Source organism: Citrus sinensis, chromosome 3 (assembly GCF_022201045.2).
Source record: "Citrus sinensis cultivar Valencia sweet orange chromosome 3, DVS_A1.0, whole genome shotgun sequence".
NCBI classification, from domain to species: domain Eukaryota; kingdom Viridiplantae; phylum Streptophyta; class Magnoliopsida; order Sapindales; family Rutaceae; genus Citrus; species Citrus sinensis.
This window is the reverse complement of record NC_068558.1, coordinates 14,046,043-14,066,035: the sequence shown is the minus strand read 5'-3', so window position 1 is coordinate 14,066,035 and position 19,993 is coordinate 14,046,043. Positions and strand designations below refer to the sequence as shown.

The 19,993-nt window shown below is 33.0% G+C and overlaps 2 protein-coding genes across 4 annotated transcripts in view; both read right to left on the bottom strand.

Annotated features, from left to right (window-relative positions):
- The window catches only part of LOC102616390 (protein SRG1-like), a 46,846-nt gene that overhangs the window by 15,425 nt on the left and 11,428 nt on the right, over positions 1-19,993 (bottom strand). The window contains exons 1-4 of one of the 3 annotated variants that reach the window (XM_006477744.4): positions 17,050-17,456; positions 15,982-16,229; positions 15,558-15,882; positions 14,981-15,479 (exon numbers count right to left, since the gene is read on the bottom strand). The exons of 1 other annotated variant lie outside the window; for it this stretch is intronic. In XM_006477744.4, coding sequence (XP_006477807.2) covers positions 15,222-15,479; positions 15,558-15,882; positions 15,982-16,229; positions 17,050-17,286 — 1,068 coding nt within the window. In that variant the 5' untranslated portion in view covers positions 17,287-17,456 and the 3' untranslated portion in view covers positions 14,981-15,221. Of the gene's footprint in view, positions 1-14,980; positions 15,480-15,557; positions 15,883-15,981; positions 16,230-17,049; positions 17,457-19,993 lie in introns of those variants that run through there. One more of the 3 variants, XM_025099445.2, reaches the window with a different exon arrangement.
- Positions 12,080-13,013, bottom strand: LOC102617683 (protein SRG1-like; the record flags this gene model as incomplete). The annotated part of the gene is made up of 2 exons (XM_015530050.3): positions 12,080-12,519; positions 12,720-13,013. Coding segments are annotated over 2 exons (552 nt in total), but the record flags the coding sequence as incomplete, so codon positions are not given.

Sequence of the window (19,993 nt, the reverse complement as noted above, 5' to 3'; positions counted from 1 at the left end):
AAATATCTCTTACAAAATTGTATTTAGTCTCAATGTGTTTCGATTTGGTATGGTATTTAGCATTATTAGAGAAATGGATAGTAGCTTGATTGTCACAATAGATAGTCACTAGATTATCATTGATAATATTAGTCTCTAAGTTCTCTATAAATCTCTTAAGTCACATAACTTTTTGCACTGTTGCAGAACATGCAATATATTCGGCTTCCACCGTTGATAAAGTCGTGCATGTTTGCTTCTTGCTACTCCATGTAATCGTTCCTCTATTTAGTAGGAATACATATTTTGAAGCTGATTTACGCTAATCCAGATCACCACCCTAGTCGGTGTCTGAATATCCAACAAGCCGCAAACGACCTCCTTGATAGCATAAACAATAATTTGCAGTGCATTTGAGATATGCTAAAATCCTTTTAACAGCACTCCAATGCTTCTGACCAGGATTAGACTGGTATCTACCTACTAGTCCTACAACATAACTAATATCAGGCATTGTACACATTATGACACACTTAAGACTTCCAATGGCATTTGCAAAAGGAACTCTAATCATTCTTTCTTTTTCTTGAGGAGTCTTGGGACACATATCGAGACTAAGAGATTGTCCTTTAGCTATAGGGGTATCCTTGTGCTTACAATCAGCCACATTGAATCTTTCAATGATCTTCTTAATGTAAGACTCTTGTGACAGAGCCATAATTTTCCTTGAACGATCCTTAAAAATTTTGACCCATAAGATATAAGTTGCTTCGCCGATATCTTTCTTGTCAAAATTTGAATGTAGCCAATCTTTAATAATTTTGACAAACTCTTTACTATTTGCTGCCAATAATATATCGTCCATATACAAAGTCAATATCGTAAAAGCGTCTTTATGTCTCTTAATGTACACACAATGGTCTTCCTTAACCATCCTAAAGCTAAGAAACTATAGCTTGATAGAATTTAAGGTTCTATTACAAGTGGGCATATTTTAACTAAACCTATCCAAACCGATCCCGACCATTTGGATCGGTTTCATTAGTAAAAAAACTAGTTTTGGTTTATTAGATTGCAAACCGACATCACTCGATTTGGATTTCAGCAAACCGATCCAATCTAGAAAATTTAAAAAGCTTTAAGACATATGATGTGTCAATTTATTATTGGATTATTAACAGAAGAAATGTACACTTTCATACACAATAGCACACTTCTTATTATAAAAACAAAAACACAAAAACCTAATTGTCCAACACTCACAGCTGCCTTCACCTCCAGTGCCTCCTATCATTCTCAACTCTCTCAATCTCAATCGCTCATTCTCAAGTCTCAGAGTCATAATTTTAAAAATCGGAACAAAAGGGCATGTTTTGATTTTATTTTTCTTGCTACAATTTTATTTTATTTTAGTCAAAAGTTAAAGTGGATTTTGGTATAATTGATGATAATTTATTTGATTAATTGATTCCATAGCTAATTTTTTTTAATCTTTATTAATTAAAGAAGCTCTCAACATGGAAGATAATTCCAATGTGAATAATATCATAGAAAATGGAGAAATAGTGATGGATGATTTTCTAGAACCTAAAAGTAAGAAATCTAGAACATGGGGTGGTCGTCTTCATGACAGTGAAAGGGGTTCAAAAGTTTGGCCTCATTATATCAAAGATTAAGTGAATAGGACATGTAAGTGCAAATATTGTGGGAAGTAGTATAAGTGTGATAGTAAGTTTAATGAGACTTTTAATTTGTGGACTCACTTAAGAGAACAATGTGAAAAATATTGGGCTACTTTAGATTATGTGACTCAAGTTAAACTAGCTCGCTTCCGTGATAAGAAAAAAAAGTCTAATATGGCAAGTGGTAGTGGCACTAGGAATATTGTGTATGGTATTGGGTTGGGGCTTGCTGGAAAGTTTGATCATGAGGATTGTAGGAAGAATGTGGCTATATATTTTATTCTTAATGAGGTTTCATTTAGGAAGGTAGAGTCTTATGGGTTTCATATTTTGTGCGATAAACTTTGTCCTAGATTTGGCCCACCTTCTAGGGGAACACTTGTTAGAGATATATATCAACTGTATTTAGTTGAGAATGCAGCATTAAAAAATATTTTTATTGCAAATAAGTATAGAGTTTCTATTACCACAAACATTTGGACTTTCATACAAAATTTTAATTATATGTTGTGACAACCCATTGGGTTGATCATAATTGGAAATTGCATAAGAAAATTTTGAATTTTTTTTCCAAATAACAAGCCACAAAGGGGACTTAATCGGCAACCTTATTGAAAAATGCTTACTTGATTGAGGTATAGAAAAAGTGATGACTGTTATAGTTGATAATGTGAGTTCTAATGATGTTGCTATCAATTATTTGAAAAAAAAAATTGAAAAATTGGAAGGGTGATGCAATGATTTTAGATGGAGATTATTCACATTTGTGGTGTTGTGCCCATATTGTTAATATAATTGTGACTGAAGGGCTGAAAGAGATGCATGACTCAATTTCTAGCATTTGCAATGCAATTATATATGTGAGGTCTTTTGGTTTGAGGTTGCATGTTGTAGGTTTTCTAATGCTATTGATGTCAATGTGCAAGTGTACACAATAAGTAATATAATGATGAGAATTCAAGATTGTCTCCATATGTTGTTATAGGAATTGCTACAACAATTTTATTAGTACAATTTTTATCCTAAACAAGAATTAAAACAAATTATTAAACTAATGAAATAATAAAAATAAAAATGCAATAAGAAAAATGCAATAAAGTAAAATACCACAGCAAATACAAGGATGTTCCCAAGGGGAATGGAGTAGTTGAGCGATTAAACTCACTTAATGGTTTTGACTATTTTTCTAATGTTGGCTCGATTGCTATAGCATTTGCTACAGCACTGGGCGGAATCCTTATGTATCCTCAGCTGTCGCATGTTGGATAGCTTATATCTAAATGCAACTTAACAGTGACCAATTGTTATGCTAACGTCAGATATAGCATTACACATTTTAAATTCTAATTACTCTACAAGGTGAATCCCTATATCTAGTTCATCACTAATTTTATATTAAGCATGACCCTTTTCAAATCAAGTTAAACCCAACTCAGGAAACTCAATCTAAAACCAAGTATTGCTTTGATATGTTCCACTAAGACAAGTCTTTTTTAAGCTCTTTCTTAACTAGTATCACTAAATGGGTGGTCAACCGAAATAGTAAATTGAAATAAGTATTATCAAAACAACGTGCTATAGCAAATATGCAACAACACAGAATATTAGTCAATTAACCATCAAGTTTGTTCATTACTCAACCACAAGTAAATTTAGTTCATAATTTTTGATAAAACAAGAAGTAAAATAGTTTCAGCCATCAAACAATTCATCATAACGAGATAGAAACAAGAGAACAAAAAATAAGAGTGAGATCCGCTTGATGTTCTTCTCGAATTCCTTAGTTGCAGCCCCCAATTCTCTCTCTTGATCTTTGTTTTTTCTTGTGTTGTTTATCTATTTTTCTTCTCCAATGACGGCTCCCTTTTCTTTGCATGTGTGCTCCTTTTATAGCTTAGAATTAGGGCAACTGGAAGCCTAGGACGTGCATCTTCTAATTTAGAAAACTCCAGACTGCAAACTTCAAAGTATCTCGCGCGAAATCTTCTCTGTCAATGCTCTAGAATTGCTATAACAACGATGCTACAACAACAGTGCTACAACAATGGCTTCAGCATCTGCATTGTTCTAGACTTGTTTCAATTCTTCTCTAATTAAGTTCTTTCCTTATCTTTACAAGCCTATTGCAACCGTATTCCTTTCTTGAAATTTGAGCTTTCGGTCACCTATAATTATGCATATGATTTAAGTACACAATTTATTCTGAATCAAACAAAACTTATTAAAAGTAAACTAAAATGGATGTTTATCCAAAACATTACTAAAATGCAACAAAAATATGTCATTTACTCTCTAAGTAATCATGATTTAAGTCTCAAAGTGTCATGATAACTCTCATTTCATAGAGTTATCATTATAAATTTAAATCATGTGTTGAGAGAGAGAAATTTGAATATAAAGGGCTTTTAGCATATGATGTGCCCACTAGATGGAATTATATCTACACTATGTTGTCCAGAGCTATAAACTTTCAGAAAGCTTTTGAAAGTCTGGAAGAAGAGGAATATGATGGACCAAAGCTTTTTTCAATGAGAGGAAAGCAGAACATATCAGGCCACCCACAGCTGAAGATTGGAAAATGCTGCAATATTTATCAAGTTTTTGAAATTTGTGAATAATTTTACAATTGATTACAATGCTTTATTATCTGTCATGTCTAACTTGTATTTTCATCATCTTTGCACCATTCAAACCTAGTTGCATTCATTTATTGAAAAAAAGGAGGTGCTTCTTAGTAAAAGGGCAGAAAAAATGAAAATAAAGTATGAAAAGTATTGGGGTTCTGTGGACACTATATATCAGCTGTTTATCATTGTTGTGGTACTTGATCTAAGGTAAAAATCTGTTATTTCATTTGATTTTTTATTTTTTATGATAAAATCAATTGTGATAATTATTTACTCCAATTCATTTCATATCTAAGGTACAAATTGGATTATGTGTCATTTTGCTTTGAAAATTTGCATAATCCTGAGAAAGCGAAAGAAATTACATCAAACATTAAGAAGCTACTTTTAAAGGTGTATTCTTTGAAATACTAACTAGGCAACCCAAGAAGGGGGTGAATTGGGATTTTAAAAATTAAGCTAAGCAAACCACACAACAATCCAATCTAATGCCTTAATAAATTCGAAAACAATAAATTCAATGAAAGCACAATAATAAATGAGCAAGGGAAGAGAAAAAAAACTCAAGGATTTTTACGTGGTTCGGCAATCCCCGCCTACGTCCACGCCTCCAAGCACACCGGGCTTGAGGATTTCACTATCCGAGTCTTTCCAAGGCTTCAAATGTTTACAATTGACTTCAAGGTGTCAATGAACCTTTACAACAAAATATTATCTCTCCAATCTCTTCACCCCAAGTGTTTCTCACACTTGTACACTCACAATTTGATGAGAAATGAAAATTACAACAATGAAACTCTCTTTAAGAGTGGATATACAAATTGAAGAACAAAGATGATTTAATAAATGATGATTTACGAAATTGAAGCTCAATATATGTTGTGTGCACTTGTTTTTGCTTGCCAAGATTTCCAAAATTGAATTGGTTTTGAGTTTATATAGTTTGAACTCAAAAAACTAGCCGTTATGCACATTTTGGTCATAACCGGCTTACCATTTAGGAATCCGGTAAGCTGCTTTTATGTTACCGTTAAGGCAAAAATTTGAATTTCAAAATATCCGGTAAGCCGCATTTCATATCCAGTAAGCCACTTTTGAAATCCGGATTGCCGCTTGCGAAATCCGGATAGCCGTTTATGCTCTAGAAGCTTACTGCCCAAAATCTAGATTGCCGTTTACCATATCCGGTAAGGCACTTGCTACAATGATTGCTACAGTGAACTATTTTTTAAAATTACTGTTTGGCCCCAAAACTTTTCGTAATTGTATTATGGCCTAAAACGTTATGAAAATTTACAAATAGGTTCAATTTTAGAATTTCTAAGCAATGCTTTGTTAATCTCAAAACTTTTTGAAATTATGGTATAGCCTAAAATGCTATGACACTTTTCAAACAAGTCTTTCTCTAAAATTTCAAACAATACTTGTTGATTTCAAAGTTTTCAAAACTCTTTCAATTAAATCATAAACTTGAAAAACAACTAATTTCATAAAATCATTTTTTCATTAAATATAAAACCTTTATAGTGTAAAAATAATGATTTATTTAAAATGTATAAAAAATAATTTGAGCTTAAAAGATTAATCATTCTTAATCTTGTTTGTTATCATCAAAATCAACATTATGAAAACATATATGTTAACATTCTTAAACTTTCAAATTAGATTCAGTTATAACAATAGTTACTTTATTTTTTTCTGTAAAATGTATTCATATTTACTTAAATTTATTTTCATAGCTATATAAAACCTATTGTCTTGTAGAATCTACTTCTGGTGATGGTAGCCAATCTACTAATGATGTTTTGGCAATTGATGTGGGTTTATGAAGGAAAAGTGGCAAGGTCTATGCATTTATTAATACAAAGACTCAATATAAGCAGTTAAAAGTGCAGAAAGATTCCATTGATTTGAAAAATGAGGTAGAAAGGTATTTGTTCTAACCTAGCGAGGATGAAACTAATGATTGGTTTGATGTTTTGGGTTAGTGGATTGCAAATAGTGCAAGGTTTGGGACTTTGTCACAAATTGCAAAGGATGTGTTAGCAATTCCTGTATCTACTGTGGCTTCTGAATCTACTTTTAATACTGGAGGTCGTGTAGTCTATGCATTTCGAAGTTCATTAACCCCTACAATGGTTGAGACTTTGATATATAGTCAACAATGGCTTAAAGCATCTGGTATGGATGAAAAATATATTAGGAAGTTTGATGTAGAAGTATTAGCATCATACTTTAGTGATTTGGAATTATGTACGTCTGTGGAGCAAGGTACCTATGTTTTACATATAGTATAATTATATTATTTTCTAAGTTAAGCAATCTAACCAATCATTTTGTCATTTTATGCAGATTTTGACAAATCAAAAGTAATTGGGCCATAAGTTTTAATGGACAAGATGCACGATATTTTGATTGTCAAATGTTGTTCAAGTTTATTTTAATTTTGTGAGTTTGTTTTGAATGAACAGGTTGAGAACTTCTTTATTATGATGTATTCTGTTGTGAACTTGTATGGATGTATCTTTGAATTGTTATGTAGATATGAATAATATAAAAGAGATATCAATTTAGATTATGGACACAAAAAATAACAAATAATTTAGGTACAACAATATAAAAGAGGTGGGCTTTTAGCTAATAATCTCAAACCAAGAAAAAAACCAATCCAGTCGGTTTGGTTTAAAAAAATTTTCGGTCGATATCAGTTTAGATCGGTTTGATAATTTGTCTCAAATTGATCCAAACCAAATTTGCCTACCTCTCAGTTCCATTATCTAGAGAAATGCAATATTTACATCCATCTGATGTAATTCAAGGTCTAGATGTACAATAATGACCAAAATTAATTGTATAGAAGCAAACCTTACCATAGGAGAAAAGGTTTCTTTATAGTTTATTCCCTCCTTTTGGGTATAGCCTTTAGCGACTAATCTTACTTTGTATCTCTCGATTGTCCCATCCACTTTACGTTTTATATGGAGAACCCATTTATTTCCGATAGTTTTATGATTAGGCAGAAATTCAAGCAAGTCCCAAACTTGATTAACGTTCATAGATTCTATCTCTTCTTCCATTGCTTTCATCTATAAATCCTTAGCAGACGATGTGAGAGCTTTATTAAAAGTATTTGGCTCTTCACTATCGTGTGAAGTAATCATAAAACGTCTCCCTCAATCTCAAAATGACGACAAGGAATTGACTTACGACTACTCTTCTGAGTTGATTCCCTAATTCGAATCGAAGTGTCCGATGTTTCACTCCCACTCAGAGTAACAATCCCCAGAGGATTCGCACTAATGCCAATATCAACATTAGAAGTGATAACCCCATTTGGATCTTCTAATTCATAAAATTGAAAATCCTTATCCACTTCTTTAATGCTAGAAAATTCATTTTCTAAAAAACTGACATTTGTTGCAACTTTTTCTTGTATTATTAGTATCAATGTGCAAGTGTACACAGTAAGTAATATAATGATAAATATTCAAGATCGTCTTCACATGGATTGATGTTATCAGAATTGCTAAAACAATCCTGAACAGTGCAACTTGTGTTCTAAATTAAGACTAAATAATTAATGAGACTAAATAACTAATTAAACTATAAAATGTAATAACTAAAAAGGCAATAAATAAAATTTTCATGTCAAACACAAGAATAAAGCCAATGAGAATAGAGTAGTTGAAGGATTAAACTCTCTTAATGATTTTGACTGTTTCTTCTAATCTTTGGCCTGGTTGCTACAACATTTGTTACAGCACTGGGCAAAATCATATTGTATCCTCAACTGTCGCATGTTGGATGTCTTATATCCTTATGCAACCTAATAGTGACCAATTGTTATGGTAATATAAGATATAACATTACACATTTAGGTTCTATTTACCCTACAATGTGAATTCGTATGTCTAATTCATCACTAATTTTGGATTAGGCATGGCCCTTTTGGAATCAAGTAAAACTCAACTCAACTCAAGAAACCCAATCTAAAACCAAGTATTACTCTGATATGTTACATTAAGATAAGCCCTTTTGTAGCTCTTTCTTAGCTTGTATCATTAAAATGAGTGGTCAGCCGAAATAATGAATATAATTAAATATCATCAAAATAAAATGCTATAGCAAGCATACAACAACACATTTATACAGTCAATGGACCATCAAGATTATTTATCACTCAACCACAAATAAATTTAGTTTATAATCCGTAAAAGAAACATGAACAATAGAGTTTTGGTCATCAAATGCATTCTCATGATTAAAGAATAAACAAGAAAACAAGAGAAGACTAAGAAAGACTGAGTTCCCGATTGATTTCTGTAAATTCTCCTCTGATGCAGCCCTTAATTTTGCTCTTGAATTATGTTTTTCTTTTATTTCTTTTCGGTTTTTGTTCTTGGTTGACGGCCTCTCTCTTCCTTTGCATGTGTGCTCTTTTTATAGATAAAAATTAGGGCAACTGAAAGTCTAGGGTGTGTATCTTCCAGATTTGGAAACTCCATATCTCAATCTTTTAAGTGCCTCACATGAAATCTTCTCTGTCAATGCTCTAACATTGCTACAACAATGTCTGCAACATCTGCATTATTCCAGACTTGTTTTAATTCTTCTGCAGCCATGTTCTTTCATTCATTTTGCAAGCTCATTGCAACAACATCTTTTCCTTGAAATTCAAACTTCCAATTACCCACACTTATGTATGTGATTTAAGCACACGATTATTCAAACCCAAACAAAATTTACTAGAATTAAACTAAAATGGCTGTTAATGCAAAATATCATTAAAATGTAATAAAAACACATTATTTACTCTCTAATAAATCTTGATTTAAGTCTAAAAATGCAATGATAACTTCATTTCATAAAGTTATTAACATCTCGTGATTCCAGTTCAGTTAAAAATCCACTTTCATGTTCACCAATGAACACATATTGTTTGGAGTGTTCTGAGTATCTAATAAAGATACGCTTTTTACTTCTAGCTCCTAATTTCCCAAACTTATGAATGGAGTTATAAACATAAGCTGCAGACCCCCAAGGTCACAAATGAAATAGGTCAGGTTTCCTAGCCGTCTATAACTCATATGAGTAGAACTAACTGATTTTGAAGGAACTAGGTTAAATATACAGGCAGCAGTTAACAATGCATCTCCCTAATATGATATTGGAATATTTGAGTGTGCCATTATTGACCTAACCATTTCTAAAAAAGTTATATTCCTTCTTTCCGCCATACCATTTTGTTGCAGAGTTTCAAGAATAGTCAACTGTCTATTTATTCATTTCTCACTACACAGTTCCTTGAACTATTTTGAAAGGTATTCATGTCATCAGTCAGTCCTTAGAACTTTAACATTATTATCTATTTGATTCTCTACCATGTTTAGATATAATCTAAAGCAATCCAATGCTTCTGATTTATAAGAAATCAAGTAGACATGACCGAAACTTGAATAATCATCAATGAATGTTATAAAATATGAGGCTCCATGTTTAGCCCTTACATTCATTGTATCACAGATGTTAGAATGGATTAATTGTAATGATTTTTCAACTCTAATTCCTTTGTCAAATGGTTTTCTAGTTGTTTTTTCAGCTAAACAATTCTCACATATGGGCAATTCAACCTTGGTAAGTAAACCCAATATGCCCTTTCTCGTAAGTCTATTCATTCTTTTTTGCCCTATGTGACCTAATCAAGCATGCCAAGTAATAACATCTATTTTATTATTACTTAAAGAAGTAGCATATGAAAAATAATTATTATCATAACTTGAATTATCAGGTATTGTATCTAATATAATAAAACCATTAACGAAATGCCAGTTCTAATAAGGACTAAATTTAAGAAAATCTCCAAAAAAAAATCATAAAAGTTTAAATTATATCCTAATTCAAGAAGAACAAGAATAGAAACCAAGTTTCATCGAATCTCTAGTGCATATAGGACATCGTGTAATAAAAGAATACGTCCACCATGCAAAGTCAATTTGTAGGTGTCTATTCCTTTTGCTTCAACCCTGGAGTTGTTGCCCACGTATATCCATTTAGTCCCTTGACTAATTTGGTGATACTCTACAAACGCATTTTGATCACGAGCTATATAGTCTGTTGATCCTGAGTCTACAGTCTACATAGGACGAGAATCAATTAGGAGTACATAACTCATAACTAACACAAAATTTAATAAAGTGGAGTTGGGCTCAGTGCACTCGCGAGCAAAGTGACCGGGCTCACTACAATTATAGTATTTCATCTTAGATTTGTCATTTTTCTTGTTAGTGCGTCTACCCCTTGGGCGCTTCTTAGCATCTGAATTCCTCTTATTAGGATCAGATTTCTTACCCTTCTGGTTATAATTATGACCCTTTTGTACTTGAAGCTTGAAGCTTTGTGCGAATTTGATTCGGTCATATAAACACGATCAAAAAGCTTAGTTGCCTCAAGGCGCTTTACTTCTAATTCTAGGTGATGTTCTATGTCATTAAAAGTTCTAATACTTTCATTATGAGTCATATTCACCATCATGTGCAGCCAAGAATCAGGTAGAGATCTTATTACTTCCTGGACTTGTTGTTCATCAGTCAAAATATGTCCAGCAGCCTTAAGTTCGCAAATCATGTTTGACCTCTCCCTCAGCTGCTGCCTCATAATATGATTTTGGCAATTCCGAGAAGAATCAAACTTGGTCATAAGCCTCGCAATTTAGTAGTCGAAGTGCCACTGAACTTATCTTTTAGAGCGAGCCACATCTGTTGAGCAGTCTCTTATAGCCTCTTCTACTATAGTAGCGGAGTTCATAGCATGTAACGAGACATCCAATCACAGAATATGGCTAAGGAATTACGTCACAGAGTTACACATTTTAGATGTTATTGATGGACCACTTAAGTTATTATGTGACAATAAGTTAGCAGTGCTATATTCCAATAACAATAGGAGCTCGACGAAGTCACAGTATATAAACATCAAGTTCCTAGTTGTTAAATAAAGAATTCAGAGTGGAAAATTGTCTATAAAGCATAATGGTACAAAATTCATGATCACGGATTCGCTTACTAAGGGAATACCATCTAAAATTTTTCATAAGTACACCGTTCATATAGGTGTCGTGTCATTAAAGGATATTCATTTTTAATGGGATTTTGTAAATTTCAAATGTTCTTATGATATAAACATTTTTCGGTTTAGGGATATTTAAGGTTATTTTCTGTAGAAATAAAGTTTTGGTTTATTCATTCACACTAATTTTTATATGATTTGATCTCACTAAAGTTTAAGGCGGATCAATTGGAAATAGGCATGTTAAGATCACATTACATGAAATTTCCATCCTACACGCCCATATCATGATCTATGTCATTCAGTTATATTGGCATAGTGAGCATTGATGGGTCAAGTTACGATAGTTGTAACAAAGGTCGTTTTGATCCTTTGTTGATATGATTGATGGACCGAATTGACTATAGATACAGTTTAGTAATGACAGTAAAGTTGAGCTCATATGGTTATTTTTGCAAAGTATAATTATAAGGTTACATATATAGCCCAAGAGAAAGGTTGTTGGATCTTTAATCTAGCATTGTTAGATCCTTGATCCAATGTTGGGTTTATATGTGAATAATTATATGTTGTGAACTATTATATAAGATTAAGACAAATTAAAAATGATCTATTAAGGTTTTCGATAATTTGGGCTTTAATGTATCTAATCAATTGTGGGCCTTTAATGTACAGAGACTTAAGACTAATTTCTATTTCCATGATGGGTTGGAATAAGAATACATAAAGACAAAAGAAAAATTTGTTTATATAAGTAGTTATTGTCCGTAGGTCACACGTATCGTTCTATTCTCTGTTGACATCTCATCATTAGAGAGAGTGCACAGAGAAGTTTAAAGGATTCTCTAGGAGAATCTGTTAATTTGGAAGACAAACTACTAGACTCTAGAGACAAATTGTGCATTATACTAGTCTTGAACATGTTCAATTCTCAAGGCATCCAGAGGAGATTTGCCCCTAAGCTTGCGAGCACACAAGTTCCTGAAGTATTCTTCAACTGTCACTCTTTTAAACAATAGAGGATTATTTTCAGAGACCAAATTGGACGTAGGGTACATTTCACCATCATATATCACTAAGTAAACTGTGCCAATGGAAAGTCTTCCTTGTATAGAGTTTACAATTACACGATGCTCAATGCTACGGTATGTCCCATTGGTTACAATCTGCCATGTAAAAATTATTAAAGCACATGAGCAGGCTCATATAAATGCCAAGTTAAGTATTTTACTATAATTATTACCTCCAGTGTGTCTCCAATGTCGACAATGAAAGCATTAGGGAGTGGAGCAACAGGAATTAATGAAAGCACACATTAGCTAGCTCATATGAATGTCAAGTTAAAATAACTTATCATAATAATTACCTCCAACACGACTCCAATGTTGACAACGAAAGCATTTGGAAAAGGTGTAACAGGAATCCACTTTCCATCCTTCTTGATCTGGAGACCTTCTACTTCATTGATTTCCAGCAGAATGGTAAGAACAGAGTCATCTGAATGAGTTGTGAGGCCCACAACCTTCTCCGGCTGAGGACATGGAGGGTAATAGTTCATCCCCATTGATTGGAAACCATTTTCAAAGTATTCTCTCAATTCTTCATCTTTGATATTTAGAACTTTTCCCATTTTCAATACCAGGTTCGTGGCCAGAGATTTTTAACTCCACTGAATAAATTCCAAGATTTCCTACAAGAAAAAAGAAGATGCAATTAAAAGGTTTAGTACATGATTGTGGTGGATTGTTAAACAAGTTATTATTTAACAGTATTCTTTCATGTTTGGTTGTCAAATTTTACTAAATATAACTGACTTGGGATCTTTCTCTGAACATAATACATTTGCAATCATCAAATAACTGACTAGAGAGAGAAAAAGAGAAACCTGAGGGGTAAAGAGGGAGCTTAGGAAACAAGTGGGGTTTCCTCAGATGAATTGGAAGAGTTGTCATGAAGAAAATGTCAATCCAATCAACCTTTTGTTCCTCGGATATAACACATGCTTGTCCAAATCCTTCCATATTTGTTAGATTTCAATAAACTAATAGAATCACATTTGCATTATACTCCATCATAAATTTGCTTATAGTTCTTCTCAAGCTACCGTAAGCCTAGACATCTGAAAGATATTAAAGACAATTTAATTTTCAAGAATGCAGGTTTGTCTTCTCAGCTATACAAGAAAGCAAGTTAGATGGTCCATAATCGGACAAGGTCAGTTACATCCCTCAATTTTCAAAAAAAAAAAAAAAGGAGTGCTTAAACCGGCTTGGTTAAGACTATCTAGACTCAAATTTTGTTACAGCTTTCTTATTGCTAACTTACAGAGTAAGAAAGCATTGATACAGAGTAGGCCAAATTTGTGGCCTACTTGACCTATAAGAATGAAACGCAATCTAATCTGAATTTGATCGACTGTGCTCTTTGATTGAGAGTATACAGATTTCTTAATTCTTGACGCCAGACTACTATTAATAAACCAAGCATGTCCAAATGAAAAAATACAAACTTGGGTGCCTCACGGCAGGTGTAGCTTAGCTGGTTGTGAATGTAATTCGCAATTTGCAGATATCTGCGCTCGAGTAACAATATGGGACAAAGGGTGGTATTTAGTAGATGAGGTCTCATCCCAAGCAAATCCTTTAAAAGCAAAATAATAATGACTTGGCAAGGGAGTTTACCTAGAAAGAAGCCCATTCTTTGCAAGCGAAGTGGAGCCTGGACAACTCAGAATCCATTGACTCTTCAGAAAACAAGCTCTGCAATACCCGTGAATCCAAATTATTATCAGAAATTGTGGTTAAATCTTGGCCTGGTCGTATGTATCTGGGAGGGATAGCTAACATAGGATTCTTGGCCAACTCTTGAACACAAGGCACAGGCAGAGAACCTCCGAACTTGGCCTTCTTTTTGTTCCACAAATTCTCTCAACAATAATGCTACAGATTTTTATTGACAAAGCAAATGTTGAAAATGTATTATTTTCAACAAGTCATTATTTGCTGTGGCCTTGTGTGAGACTAATCCACCATTGCGGGTCTAGGGTTGGCCCATAGATATTTTGTGAATATGACAGTTGCAGTCTGCTGTTAGGTTGCTGTCTACTGCGAGTTATAAAAAAATATAGTGCATTGCCTTCTCAAACTCTCAAGAATTTGGATCCCATGCTAATTTTGTTTACATTATCTGATGACAACCAATCAAAATCTTGTATTTTTCTCAGCAAAATCTTAGATCATCAACCGTAGTTCCAAGTTCAACTTTAAGAGGGACAATCTCAATAAGAAATCCAAAGTTATAGCTTTGCAGCTTCTGTAACTAACATCTATTTTCAGCTATTGATGGCAAAATTTTTCGTTAATGGTAACAAGTTATGTATTCGTCACACTCTGTGTTATGGAATGGAATATTTAAGACGTGGAAGGACAACATTCTTGTTAAAAATCAAAAACTTGTTACTATTAACTGAAAACTATAACGGCTGATACAGAAACTACACTGGTTCTGTGGTAATATTATCTGTATGTATCATAAAAATTTGGAAACCAAGTCATATAGTCCTTGAAATCTCATTAAAAACAAGTCAGGTATGCAAAAATTCTATTTCAAAAAAGAAAGATACTGATCTGATATAAGCACCACCATATATCATCGGAAGATTCCAGGCATAAGTCTGCAATTCTTAAGATTCTTACATGTTCTATTCAGTATCTCAAATGATAGAGCTACACAACGATCCCAGCATGGCAGGTTATACCACAGTATTCATAGAACTTATTTCTTATTTTCAGTTCCACACACAATCTCAATAGCAAGGTCCTTCAGAGTTTTTGTACCAAACTCTTTAGTTATCCGAAATAAACTTATACTAGCCTTGACCATGTTGAATTCTCAGGGAATCCAGCTGAGATTTTCCCCTAAGCTCACGAGCATACCGGCTCCTAAAGTATTCTTCAATTCTCACTCTTCTAAACAAAGGAGGAGTTTTTTCAGAGATCAAACTGGAGGCAGGATATACTTCACCATCATATCTCACTGAGTAAACTGTGGCAACGGAAAGTCTTTCCTGTACAGAGTTTACAACTGCACGATGCTCAATGCTGCGGTATGTCCCATTGGTTATAATCTGCCATGTAAAAATTAGTAAAGCACATAAGCAAGCGCATAAAAATGCCAGGTTAAGGTAATTTATTATAATTATTACCTCCAATGTGTCTCCAATGTTGACAATGAAAGCATCCGGGAGTGGGGTAACAGGAATCCACTTTCCATCCTTCTTTACCTGGAGACCCTCCACTTCATTAAGTTGTAGCAGAATGGTAAGTGCAGCCGCATCAGAATGCGGCGACAGGCCCATAACCTTCTCGGGCTGAGGACATGGAGGGTAATAATTCATCCTCATTCCTTGCAGTCCATTTTCAAAGAATTCTCTCATTTCTTCATCTTTGATATTTAACACTTCTCCCATTTTCGATATTAGGTTCTCGGCTAGGGTTTTTAATTCCATTGAGTAAACTTCCAAGGTCTCTCTACAGGAAAAGAAGATGCACCATCCTTTATTTGTTTGCAAATCAAAATGACATTGACATAGAGAGAGAGAGAGAGAGAGAGAGAGAGAGAGAGAGAACCTGAGGGAAGGAGGGAGCTTAGGAAATAAATGTGGTTTCCTCAGATGAACTGGAAGAGTCATCATGGAGAAAAGGTCAGCCCAATCAAGCTTTTGTTCCTCAGATACAACAAAGGCTTGTCCAAATCCTTCCATATCTCCTGGACGCTGCCAATATTTTTTCTTTTCTTCCATGCTGAGATTGAAGAATCCCTCAACCTCTTTCTTTAATTTCTCTAGAAATGCTGTGCTCATTCCATGATTTACCAGCTGAAAAAAATACAGGAACGAAATGTGGCAAAGATTTAATAATCGTGCCACTAAGCTCACAATAGTCCAGGTGTTTTATTAAGACAGATTGCAACTTATCTGACTGATTTAGAGATAAGATTTACAATCAAAGATGGCTAAAAGCATTTGTTACATTTAAATCTTCTCAACAATTAGTTTCCACAGGTGTTTTCTATTCATTCTATCGGAGAAATTTCGGTTATTCTAGAATAACTATAATGAGCATAAAGTTCTTGTGGTTTGTTCACACCTAGAATTTGAAAAATCATACAACAGCAAATAATCTCAATGTTCCTTCTAATTGTCTTTAAATTAAAGTAAATTTGCAACATTGACTACAGAAATGAGTACATTTTCTAAGAGGTCTTACACAATTTACGATAGTATATCTTTTAAAATTTTGACAGAAGCATATTTCTCATAAGGTACCAAAAGCTATTGAGGCAGAGGAGGTGAAATTTCTCAAGACCGTCTTTTTAATACATATTGCGTGTTTGACATTTAGGAATGAAATAGCTAATTAACCCATGTCTGGAGGGGGAAAGGTAAAGCAGTATAGAAAGTCAATAATAAATAAACCAGAGACAAGTTTTTCTTTTCACAAGCTGCAGTCCTAAGCCACAGACAACACCGGAAAGTGAAACCATGATCTGCTAACATCAATGATACGTGGGTTTAAGAAATAAATATGAATTTTAATTTTGCCTATTTGATTGAGAATTTGCATATTTCTCGATTCTTGATCACAAACAAGCATGTTCTGGCGAAACAATTTTCTAACTTTGCTAAAGCATTATACCTGGAAAAAACCCCATTCTTTGCATACGAAGTCGAGCTTGGCTAACTCAGAATCCATTGATTCTTCAGAATGTAAGCTTTGCATGTCAATAACTGGTATCTGTGAAATCAAAGTATCATCAGAAATGAGGGGTGAATCTTGATCTGGACGTATGTATCTGTCGGGGACAACTAACGCCGGATTCTTGACCAACTCTTGAACACAAGGCACAAGGAGAGAACTTCCAATCTGGGCCATCTTTTGTTCCTCAAATCCTTTCAAGATTGCTGCAGCTTTGTATTGATTTTGGAACAAGACTGAGTGCCGACAATCACAAAAGTAAAAAAGAATCTTTTTCCAAGAAATTAATCAGCATCCTCCACCTAACCATTCATGAAGTATTTTTAATTTTTTGCACATGTTTAGAATGCATAATAAAATATTCGCAGGTCAAAACTATCCTCTATTGATAAGGATAACAAATCATCAGCCAATTAATTATTTGTGGTGCCCACCTTGTCATCAACCCAAAAGGTGAAGGTATTTTCAATACTGCGTTTTGTTGTCTTTTTCCCTTTTTTTTTTCTTTCACAACTTGGTATTGGTCTCGGAGCATTGCAACAGTTTAAAATGTATTATTTTGAGCTTGTCAGCATTTGCTCTTGACTTGTGAGAGTAATCCACCATTGCGTGTCTGCAGTTAAAAGGACTTTGGTGGTTCTCGAGTATTACTTTTTATCTATTCAAATCTTGATATATGGGTGAACATATTATCATAATTGATTAAAACATATATATGATTACCTAAATTTTTTTCTAACACGCTGCAATCTGGTGCTGTGTTGGAATTGACTGTGCACTATTAAGAAAATAGTGGATTCGAATTGTAATCGATTAGTCATTTATGCAATTATAGCTGTTTATATTTAGGCATTAATTATCTTTATATTTTTTTCTGATAACAACCAATTAAAACCTCATATTTTGCTTGTGAATCCAAGTTCCACTTATGAAAGTAACATCTGTCTCATTTTTAGTTATTGATAATTATTATTACTATTATTATTATTTATTATTATTATTATTGGTAACAAGTTACAACTTATGTACTCATGCAATGTGTGCTATGGAGAACAATGTTGCTACAAGCAATACAAAATTTGTTACAATTTATTGCCTTGAATATTTTCGGTAAAAACTACTTATTTTAACTACATTCATGCTACTGGGGAAGGTTGTAAAACACATTATCACAACAATCTGCTTAATGTGACGGTTTTTGCAACCGGTTTACAGTTGGTCCATCTTTACAGTTGCAAAAAAAAAAAAAAAAAACTGGGAGCAACCGGTTGCCCCTTGAATAAATTAAATAATAATATTTAATTAAAAGAAATAAAATATTCATTATTTTAATATTAAAGAACAAGACAAAAAAAATAATATTTATAATAATAAAAAAGAAGTTTTAAGTTTAATGGTATAAATATCAAGTTAATAGTTCTGATTTCATGTTTATTGGTCCATTAATTTTATTATTTTCATGGTTGAGAGTTAATGATCTCACGTTTCATGTTTATTGCCCTAAGTTTCAATTTCCTTCAGTTTCACGTTTAATGGTCAAGGTATTAACTTAATGGTCACAGTTTCATGTTCATTGGTCCATTAATTTAACAATTTTCATGGTTACAAGTTAATAATAACATATTGCATATTTATTGTCCTATGTTTCATGTTCCTTCAGTTTCCTTCAGTTTCACGTTTAATGTTCCTTCAGTTAATGGTCTTGATTTCATGTTTATTGGTCCATTAATTTCATTATTTTCATGGTTGCGAGTTAATGATCTCACGTTTCATGTTTATTGCCTTAAGTTTCAATTTCCTTTAGTTTCACGTTTAATGGTCAAGGTATCAACTTAATGGTCACGATTTCATGTTCATTGGTCCATTAATTTAATGATTTTCATGGTTGCAAGTTAATGATAACATATTGCATGTTTATTGCCCTCTGTTTCATGTTCCTTTCGTAACATGTTTAATGGTTCGGGTATCAAGTTAATGGTTATGCTTTCATGTTTATTGATCCATTAATTACATAATTTTAATGGTTGCAAGTTAATGATCTCATATTTCAGGTTTATTGCCTTAAGTTTCAAGTTCACTGGTTTCAAGTTTATTGGTTTTGGTATCACGTTAATGGTCATGATTTCATGTTTATTGGTCCATTAATTATATAATTTTTCAGGTTGCAAGTTAATGATTCGATATTTCATGTTCATTGCCCTAAGTTTCAAGTTCATTAATTAAATAATTTTAATGGTTGCAAGTTAATGATCTCATATTTCAGGTTTATTGCCCTAAGTTTCAAGTTCACTGGTTTCAAGTTTATTGGTTTTGGTATCACGTTAATGGTCATGATTTCATGTTTATTGGTCCATTAATTATATAATTTTTTATGTTGCAAGTTAATGATTCGATATTTCATGTTCATTGCCCTAAGTTTCAAGTTCATTGCCCTAAGTTTCAAGTTCATTAATTTAATCATTTTTATGGTTGCAAGTTAATGATCTCATATTTTAGGTTTATCGCCTTAAGTTTCAAGTTTACTGGTTTCAAGTTTACTGGTTTAAATATCACGTTAATGGTCATGATTTCATGTTCATTGGTCCATTAATTATATAATTTTTTAGGTTGCAAGTTAATGATCATATGTTTCATGTTTATTGCCCTAAGTTTCAAGTTCATTAATTTAATATTTTAATGGTTGCAAGTTAATGATCTCATATTTCAGGTTTATTGCCCTAAGTTTCAAGTTCACTGGTTTCAAGTTTATTGGTTTAGATATCACGTTAATGGTCATGATTTCATGTTCATTGGTCCATTAATTATATAATTTTTTAGGTTGCAAGTTAATGATTACATGTTTCATGTTCATTACCCTAAGTTTCAAGTTCATTAATTTAATCAT